This window comes from Cajanus cajan, chromosome 3 (assembly GCF_000230855.2).
Source record: "Cajanus cajan strain Asha chromosome 3, NIPB_CcT2T_4, whole genome shotgun sequence".
Classification (NCBI taxonomy): Eukaryota; Viridiplantae; Streptophyta; class Magnoliopsida; order Fabales; family Fabaceae; genus Cajanus; species Cajanus cajan.
This window is the reverse complement of record NC_138519.1, coordinates 62616438-62627494: the sequence shown is the minus strand read 5'-3', so window position 1 is coordinate 62627494 and position 11057 is coordinate 62616438. Positions and strand designations below refer to the sequence as shown.

At 27.0% G+C, this 11057-nt stretch overlaps 1 protein-coding gene across 1 annotated transcript; it reads left to right on the top strand.

Annotated features, from left to right (window-relative positions):
• The first annotated feature begins 730 nt into the window (after positions 1-730).
• On the top strand, positions 731-3554 carry LOC109790119 (GDSL esterase/lipase At2g27360). The gene is given in 5 exon segments (XM_083071972.1): positions 731-1955; positions 2379-2527; positions 2629-2844; positions 2926-3140; positions 3142-3554. Coding segments are annotated over 5 exon segments (912 nt in total). The 5' UTR covers positions 731-1717; the 3' UTR covers positions 3236-3554.
• Positions 3555-11057: the final 7503 nt, after the last annotated feature.

Below are 11057 nucleotides of genomic sequence, written 5' to 3'. Positions count from 1 at the left end.
CCATTATGTGTTATGAACAATGTGCATCACATTGTGCACGCCAACCTTGTGTTGATAGTCCTTTGAAAATAAACTACAAAGTGATTCTACTAAACTATCAAATGTCTCACCTCACTCTATGCCTATATACACAATCACAAGGCATTTTCTCCACATATATACATCTTGTCCTTTATAACTAGTAATTGCTTTGCGGATATTGACTTGGCCATTAGGGTTTCTTCATATAGCACCCCCATTATTGACATTGTTGAAGTTGCAACTCTATTTTTAACACCAATCATAATCTACAGTAGTAAGAGAAAAACAATTACATCTTTCACCCACATATAAACCTTGCCTGACAAGTTAATGGTTTCAAAGTAGTGATTATAATCTTGACTAGCTTTAATTATTTGTGTTGTGTTGTTTTACTTGAATATGTCTTTTGATTTTTATAAAAAAGTGGTCTTCTGTCGATATAGTTATCAATCGATATCTTCAAAATGTAAATTCAATACTTATCACTTCCAATAAACTTTTTACCATAACAATTTTAACTACACAAATAATATATTATAACATAGTTTTGGTAAATGTAATATTACATTTTTTTAGTGTTGATTCTTATAAAATTTTTGAATTTTTAAATTTTCCTAGTTATTTTTTTATTTATATTTTGGCCCAACTTATTTGGTTTTAGTTGTAATATTATTCACGTTTTTTTGCGTTTTGTCCTTTTAATATACAACTAAATTATTTTAACTTCTTACCAATTTTTTTTTCCAAAGTGACTAACTTAAAATGAACAAAATGTAATAGTGTGATAAATGGAAAACAATAATATATTATAAATTTTAAAATAAAATAAGTGTGATGAAAAGAAAAAGAAAAAATTTACAAGACCAAAAATCAAATAAAAATAGTATAATTTAGGTACACGAAACACATTAATTGTGTGTTTTCGTTTGAAATATGTGTTTAACTCCCTCTTACAAAATTTAGGAAAGAAAGAGTTAACCAACTTTATGGCTTTTGTTAATAGAAATAGTTCAAGATTATGATAAAAAAAATAGAAAAGATTTAAATTTGACACAAATTAAATGTCAAAGAAGACTAATTTAGTATGATTAATATAACTTTGTAAAGGTTCTAAATTAAGCATTCCTTTTAAAAATAAAAGAATATATAATTATTTTCCAACATATATTATATCTATTGAGTTGTTAAATTTATGTATCCTTCTTTGGGAGTCAAATTTGAAAACAAAAAATTATCCCTAATTTTAAGTTGAGTAATGTAGTGCAACTAATCTTTGATCCATAACAAAGTTATAATGATGATGCAAATAATTTTTTAATGAATAAAGACACTTTTGTCCATGCATATACGAAAATCGCTATGACCTTTAATTGTTGTTAATCAATCTTGTTATGAAAAGTCAAAGGGAAGCAACATATTGTCATAGAATGACTAAAATAACAACACAAGTAATGTTAAAAAGTAAAAAACATATATTAAGGATGTATATGTGTTAGTTAAATGCATGAGAATACAACTTGCAACTCTGTATTTTAAGAAACAAAATAGTTAAACGGTGTCAAATTAAAATGATAGCAACATTGCACGATGAAATAGTTGTTTATGTGACAATATATAATACTCAATTCCAATTGATATTCTTGTGCCCATCAACACACAAATTTCCTTTACACCTTTATTAGCTTACTCTAACATCATGAAAATGATCATTATCTTTTGCATCACCTTTACATGTGGCTTTCTTGAAAATGTTATTTCAAATGCCAATCCTCTCTCGTATGAAGCTATATTCAATTTTGGTGATTCTATAAGTGACACCGGAAATGCTGCTACTTACTACCCACCTATGGATGGCGATAGCCCGTATGGATCAACATACTTCAAACATCCGTCTGGACGTATGTCGAATGGACGATTAATCATAGATTTTATAGGTATATGTCATTGGTGTTTTAGATAGCTTAATAGAATTTCCTTGATAGGAAGGGAACATAAACAATGTGTTGCTAATTCAAGAAAATATTAACTTATGGTTGTTTCAATTGCAGCCAAGGCATATGGCTTGCCAATGTTGCCAGCATATCTTAATCTCACCAAAGGCCAAGACATTAGGCAAGGAGTAAATTTTGCATTTGCAGGTGCAACTGCACTTAATATGGATTATTTCATACAAAAAAGACTCATTCCACCATCGACGAATATTTCATTAAGTGTTCAACTTGATTGGTTTAAGAAGCTAAAACCTTCCCTTTGCAAAAATAAACAAGGTTTTACGAAAGTTCCTTTAGTAATGTTTCTACTATATACATGATTATTTTTCCAATATAGCTTACAAATTTTATTTTATTCTATGATAGAGTGTGATAACTACTTTAGAAGTTCATTCTTTCTCGTCGGAGAAATCGGTGGAAATGATATTAACACACTTATCTTATCATACAAAAATACTGCAGAACTTCGTGAAATAGTTCCACTAATTATTGAAGAAATAATGAATGTCACTATTGTATGTCATATCAAATTTAAGCATTGAAATGTGGACTTCAACTTTTTATTAGAAATATTATTGAGTAGTTAAAATCAATTTTGTTTTTGTTTATTTATCAGGAATTAATCGAAGAAGGAGCAGTAGAGATAGTAGTGCCAGGAAACTTTCCAATTGGATGTAATTCTGCTGTCTTAACAATAGTGAACAGTGGTAAAAAAGATGAATATGATCAATTTGGGTGCTTAGCAGCTTATAATGATTTCATTAAATACTATAATTGGCAGCTCATTCAAGCCATAAAGACACTAAGACAAAAAAACAACCATGTTAAGATAGTATATTTTGATTATTATGGTAATGCCAAACGTTTATTTGAAGCACCACAACAATATGGTACGTGGTATTTTTAATTTCTTATATTAGATAAGCAATTTTATTATGACTTGTTTGTATCTTATGCTTTATTTATGCAAATTAATGATGCAGGGTTTTCTTTTGGTAAGATTGACACTTTTAAAGCATGTTGTGGTAAAGGTGAACCCTACAACGTTGATGTACATATATTTTGTGGAAGTTTTGCTTCAACGGTTTGCTCTGACCCTTCAAAACATATAAATTGGGATGGAGCACACAACTGAAGCAGCTTATAGGCTAATAGCCAAAGGAATAGTTGAAGGTCCTTTTGCAAGTCCCCCTCTTAAATCTCCCACTTTCAAGATAGCTTAGAATTGACTCATTCATTAAGAGAAGCTTTACTTATTTTCATAAATTCAAAATTAATATTTATATTTTTTTACAATATTTTGTACACAATAAACCCAATCAAGACATATAGCTTGAATGGGGATCTTATGTTGTTGTTGTGCTAATTGTACTCCTAACTCTTTATATAGGAAATTGTTTCCACTTATCATTTTTTCTTAATGTTCATCCATCCTCCATGCAATCAATTCTATTTTATAAAAAAAAATTAAAATTTTCACCATGATACTATATATTATTATCTTTAACCATGGAGATTTATATTAATTTTTAAATATTTTTAATTACAAAATAACGCATTCCTTGAGTTTTGAGTATAAAAAATATTTATGCTGCAAACTCAACTAATTTTGTTATATTTAATGATATCACCCAAAAAATACCAACTCCTTCAACTAAGATTATATTTTCTAATGAATCATTTTATCCATAATATCAAGTTCCATTGAAGGGTGGTTTATGAAAGTAACTTACTTTACACATTAGATAAGTTAAATTAAATGGTGTCAACCAACGATAGATCTACATAGTATATTGTGGGGATTGTTGCTCCACTAACATTTTACAACCTTTGTATTTTAGAAATTATACACAAATCCATAAGTTTCCTTAGATAATATAATAATGTCTTTTCAAAAAAATTAAAATTTGATAAAATTAAACCTGCATATAAATAAACTTAATTTAATTTTTAATTAAAGGTTTTTTTATATAATATATACTATATCATAATATGTTCTAGTATATGTGTGCACCTATGCGCTTAAGTGTTAAAAAAATGTCAACTTTTGATAATGAGTGACATTGTCATTGTGAATATTACATATATTTTTTAAAATTATTTTTTATTCTTATTTATTGTATTAGATAGATCAGTTAAAAGTTTTAATAAAATGTAAATATAGTATTTTTTTCTATATCATTATACTCTTATTTTAAAAAAATATAATATCATATGTAGATTAAATTAATTGTGACAATACTAATTATAGTCATAACAATAAATATTAAAAATCATATAAAATAATTCTAATATATTATATTTTTGCATTTTTTTTAAAGTGATACATAATATTTTTAATGTTACAAGTTTATGTATAAGTATTGTCTTATTGCCATATTCCACCCACAACTTAAAATTTCTAAATTCGTAACTAATGTCAACCACTTTCTTAGTTAGCATATTTTGCAACAAATTACCAAAATGGGATGGTTAGTGCTCAACCTATAATATGAAAAGAGGAAGCAAGCACAAGACCTATAGGTGCTTAATATCTACACCCATGTACTGTCTCATGAGGGACATGAGAAGCTTGAGGATAATATGATTAAGGAGGCTTCTACTTCTCTTGATGATGGATTAGGAATCGGTCAACAAAAGTCAACCCACTTGTCATGCCAAATAGAAAAATGCTCAACGGAGAAAATTAGGAGAGTACAATACGTGCCTATTTACATACCATAGTTTCTTTTTCTACTTCTATTATAATATTTACTTGAGTGGTTGAAACAAATTTACAATTGGATTCACATGGTTAGCAGGCGGTAAAAAGAAAGTGACTATTATTGGGCCGTCAATCACTGTAGGGACTTCTTGGTTTGGAGAGAAGGTAAATGTCGACACCGCCACTCCATTAAATGTGACTGCGTTTGCTACCGCATCTACACTCCATGTAGTTCCAGAAAATACTGCAGATATCACTGAGGGAAAAAGTCCTAGAATGTGGGGCGCATCCATCTATATATATATATTTGTTTTTTTTATATATAAATTAATACAAATTTTAAACAAGAAATATAAGGAGTGAGAACAATTTTCAAAGAAAGATTTATAATCACAGAGTATGCGTAACAATAGTTAATATTATAAAATATATATAAAAATTTGAATTACACTTGCAGTGACTAGTCAGGGTAAATGAGCATTACAATATCAGCCAACAAAAGAATTTTTAATCTTAACTCCTTACTCATTTAAATTCCTAAGGTCAAACCTCCAGCTACAAATAATTCAAATTTTATCTTCTATAGCCATAGAATAATATTTATCTTTAAAACAAGTCAAAGATATTTTAACAAAATTATATTATAATCATGAAAACAATCACGCTAAATAAATTGGAGTATTTATCATTATTTGAGCTTTAAATAAATAACATATATGTAAATGAAATATATTAAGAGCATTAATCAAGTAAATGACAATGATAATCATTATAAAATAATTAAACAATATAGAATATGAACATATTAATAATTATTATGGATAAAAATAATCATAGGTTAAGCAAATAAATGAGGTTAGGGACACCTCACTAAATATAAATATACATAAAAATAACATAAATAAATAAACATAATAATATATAAAATTTTAAAGAGATAAAGTTCTCCTCCCCCTTACCTTAAAATAAGTAAATTTGCTACGTTTTCACTGTTTATCTCTTTACGTTCCGTTTGCACTCTTTCTCTCCGTTCAATTTGTGCTATTTTTGTGTAAGTGAATGTGAAGGTGAATGTGCTATTTATAGGTAGATGGCACTAGATGACACTACACCTTAAGTAATACGTGTACGTAATCTACACGTAGATTTCTACCGCACCATACACGTAGATTTCTACCGCACCATACACGTAATCCACTATGCTCTTTATCTACTAACATTACATTATTACTATGAGTAATTATCTACATTTCACATTATCTTATTCCTACCACGTAATTTTGTATCACGTAATCAAAGTCTTGCACCTTGCATCACATGATCTTATCCATTTATTTAGTAATTTCTTTCATACAATATCTACTGCTACACACACTCCTCCACTTATTATATATTATGTACGTGTAATGAGTTGCAATAAAAAAATTTATTTAGTTACTTATTAAAATATATATATATATATATGTAATTATATACATTATAATAGATAGTTTTATATATAATTATAATATTATAAATATTTATAATATTATTGGATATTATATATATATATGTGTGTGTGTGTATTTAAATATAATTACTTACATTAAAATTTATATATATTTATTTATATATACATGATGATATTATTCTAAAAATGTGAATTATAACTATTTCTAAAAATAAAAAAAATACAACCAATTTCATTTATTTTAAATAAGGTAACTAAAATTTAAAAGAAATATTATTTTAAGAATATATATATAATATAAAATTGAGAATGTTGTATCACAAGTTTAGAATATTACATATTCAGTGTGATGCCATGCACATTGTTTCTGGTGATGACTTCCTTTCCATATCAATGATGCAATTATAAATTGAGTAAGTATTAGTTGTAATGATTTTTATTAATATATTCAATTAATTACACATTCCTAACAATATGTTTATTTTCACAAAATTTAAGGTCTCTTCATCACCTCTATGTGGAGATGCAAAATGCTTATTATGGTTTCATTGATTCAATTGTCATCCAGTGTTTTAGGAATAAAGACATTGAGGTGAAGGAATATTTGATAGACCAATTCAATCTAGGAGGAAATTAAAAAGGTCTACTTAGTACCTTATTTGAATCAGTAAGTGATTGTATTATGTTTGATTTAAATTTTATAGTAACTTACAAGTTTCTAACATTATTACAAAATGTAGAGCACATTGGCAGCTCCTCATTATAATTTTGAGGTAGTTTCTTGTAGTTCTCTTGTGTTCATTACACAAAAAACTACCGAGTCACTTGTTAAACATCTCATTGACTTTATGTTCTTTTTTTTATAATTTCATGAAACAAATAATAATTTTATTCTTTAACTATTTTCAGTTTATCATTCATTTTCATAGGTCTTTGAATGCAAGCTTAATCTTTCGAGGGCTTCCTCTAATAGCTCGAAAGAAGCTTCAATATATTGCTTCAAAAGCAAGTCAACTATCAACTTAATAATACTTATAGTTGAATTAAAATAGATTTTAACCATGCTTTATTTATGTTTGATATTCACTAAATTGTAGTGTCCACGTTAATTAGGTAATCATGAATGCAACTATTATGTGATGAAGCACATGTTCACTATTATTACCGTTAACATTAGGGACTCATGGAGGAACGTAATACATACTCAAGTCAATTTTAATTACTTTAAATGATAATTTAATGCTAGACTAATGTTTAACCTATCTTTATTTTGAATTAACTGTAGGTATTCAAAAATCTAACTCTATTTGTTGAGGAAGAGTTGAAGATATCCACAAAAGATGAGTATCAACTTGTCTTGAGTCGCTTTGAGGATTGATTTATCCTTTTATACATTGTTTTAGTTTTCTTTGTATACATTGGCTAGTTTACTTTAGCTTCATTGTCATTCAATAACATTGGTATGTTCTTATAGTATTTCTTTATTGTTATTAATTAATGAAAATTATTGTTAATTTGAACTTTATTGTTAACTCTCTTTGATTTCTAGTTAGTTTACTTTGTACATTATTTGAATTTAAATGAGAGATATTGTAACTAAACAACCATATGCTATATTAACAGCTTGAATTGTATTTTTTTTGTAAAGGTTTTGGAAAATAAAAACTGAACAAAATATTAAAAAAATACATTTTCTATAATAGGTGGACCATATTCATTGTAGAAAGTGCATATTCTATGATGAGTGTAACCATACTCATCATAGAATGTGGGTGCCAATGTGATTTAAATATATCACACTGGATACTCATATTATGACGAGCATTGACCATCCGACATAATATGTGTGAACATTCTATGTCGTCGGATCTATGTCGTGTCTAGGCTGACATAAAATGTTCAAAACACTCGACATACAAAGTCCCTAGCATATTAGTGCATGGCCTTTGTATCACAAGTGAAACCTAAAACAATTGAGAAGACTATATTATATGAGTGTTGGATTCTAACAATGTAAGAAAAATTAAATCAATTTAAAAGAAATGATGTTTGGAGGTAGTACCAACACCACTTGATCATGCAATTATAGATACAGGTGGATTTTTTGTAATAAACTTGATGAATCCAAAATTATGATTAGAAATAAGGCCAATTGGTTGCTAAAGGCTACAACCAAGAGGAAGACATGGACTATGACAACATTTATGCTCCAGCTGCTAAATACTCATTTTACATCAATTCAAATTAGAAACAAAGTAAAAATAAATTTTTACATTGGTTCCAATCTAAAACAATATAATATGATTTAAATTTTCAAATTGTGTTGTTGCTTTCATTTAGAATCACTAACCTCATATTCTCTCTCTTCACAATAAAGTCTCTATTTTCTCCTCTCCCCTACCACATTGAACTACCCCTAAACCTCCCACCACCAACTCGTAACCATTTAAGTAATTTGTTGTGTTTGAGTTTGTTGTTGTTGTTGATGGAGATTAGTGCTTCGAGGTTTTCACTAGGGAGTTGATACTTAATTAAATATCATCTCATATCGTTTCTGTAGTTCTGGCTAGATAATTTTGTGATCTATGATGAGGATCTTGGTGTCATGCATGTGAGGGGTGTGCATGGTTCGATTTTTCAAAAAAATCATACTAAACTGTACTGCACCATTTTATCAAACTAAATCGATTTATGAACCATTTAAACCACATCAATAAGTTGGTTTAGAACCAAACCAATTTTATAAACATGTTTAAAATTGGTTTAGAATCAACTTTAGAACCAAACAAATTTTGAATCAGTTTTAAGAATTGAACCAATTTTAAATTAGTTTTCTTAAGAAAAAATAGTTTTTATCTTTCAAACTTATGAATGAAGTCATGATTAATACAGTCTTTATAAACAAATTAAAAGTCTTTTACTAGTTAGACATTTAACTCAGAGACTAATTAAGTAGACAAACACATCATACAAGATAGAAAATTATTTATTTTATTAAAAATATTTTTTAAAAGAAAAAAAAAGTTTACCCAAACAAATTCATAGAAATCAACCCAAAAGCATTGAAGAATTATAATTATCATGTGAAAACTTAATTATGAAACATGATTTGATAACTAACATTTACTTTAATAGTCTAAAGACAATTAAAAAAAAAAACACAATGACCATAAATAATATTCAAACATTTTAAGTGATATTGTGAATTATTAAAGTGTGACATTTGAGAGACAAATAAATTATTTTGATTTTATTTTATTATTTAAAAGTGATGCATCGATAATGCACCTAATTATTAATGTAGATTGATTTTTAAAATCCATTTTATGTAAATATTGTAGTTTGGTTTTTTTCAAATTAATTATATATGTTTTCAAAAGATACGGTTCAATTTCAAATTCAAACAGATTCATTTGGTTTCTTTTGCACACCCTATTGTTTATTCTACATGCAAGGGTTCCTTTGGAGTTGTGTATTGAAGGGTTTATTTATGTTGTTTGAATGAGAGGGTGCATGGAGGGGTTTAGGTTGGGTTTCTTTTTTGGGACTTTCTTTTACATTTACATGGAAGATGTGGAAGAGGTTGTCAAGGACAACAGATAGAGATAGACTGTCATATTTTTTATTTTATTTTATTTATTCATTTGTTTATTTATTTATTATTATTATTATTATTATTTATATTATTATTATGTTTTATATATTTCCACATGGGTTAAAAGGCAACCGATGTAAAATGCTACTTGCATTTTATATTGGAGCCATTTTCATCGATTCTCCAACTAGTATAGACCCTTCTCTATAGTAATGACTACGCGATCTTGTCATTTGTTTGTTTGTTAGATTTTTTGGTAAATTTTTTAACGCACTGTCTCTAATTAATTATTTATTAAAAATTATATAATCAGGAGAAACAATATTTATTAAATAAAATATAAGTGTCACTAAATTTTACAACTTTTAAAAATTTTGACTAATAAAAAATATATATTCAAAAGAGTGCGTTACATGCATTTCTCATATGTTTATCTTCCATTTCAAATTAGTAAATTATTTATAAGAGTACAACTTTTCATATATTTATGATGATGCTGAGTGCAACTATTTATAAGTGTAGTGACAAGTTCATATACAATTTACAATATTATACTAAGTCAACACTACAAAACTTGCATCAGTTGACTCGATGCACGGAAACCTTACGACGAGATGATAATACTTCACTTAGTTGTGCAATCTGAAATAAGAGTTGGCTAATTTTCTGCACCCAACAAAAAGTTCAGGATAATGTTATTCAATATGAAACCTCATTTTACTAATAAAAGCAGATTATGTGATAAAATGTACATAGCATTAACAACTACATTTTATATAAGTAACTTAATAACAAAGTAGAAGTTAAGATTTTAGTACGTGGTAAATCAATGAAATGGCCAATTCTACCTATTGTAATTAGAGTATGTTTATATACATGTTATAAGTGTTTTTCAATTTTTTTATTAAAAATTAAATATTTTTTTAATAAATAATCTTTTCAAAATATTTTTAATTTATTTCTAACAAACTCTAATTATAATAATAATAAGTAGTCTATTTTTCCTGTTTTTTTTTTTTTAAAATTTACATCACAACCACGTCAATAATGTAACAAATAACATATATATACACACAAATATTTTACATTTTTATGCATAAGAATGTTATCAGTTTTCTAATAGACATGCATTTAATTATTAACTGCTTCAATTACGGTAACAAGTTCCAAGCTACCTAGGAACTTCTATATACTACTAAACTCACGCTACTAGTTTTAAATATTTATTGAAATAAACACTTTATTTCTAAAAAAACAACTTTTTTATTTGTAGTGTTCAAAAATTAAAATCTGTTT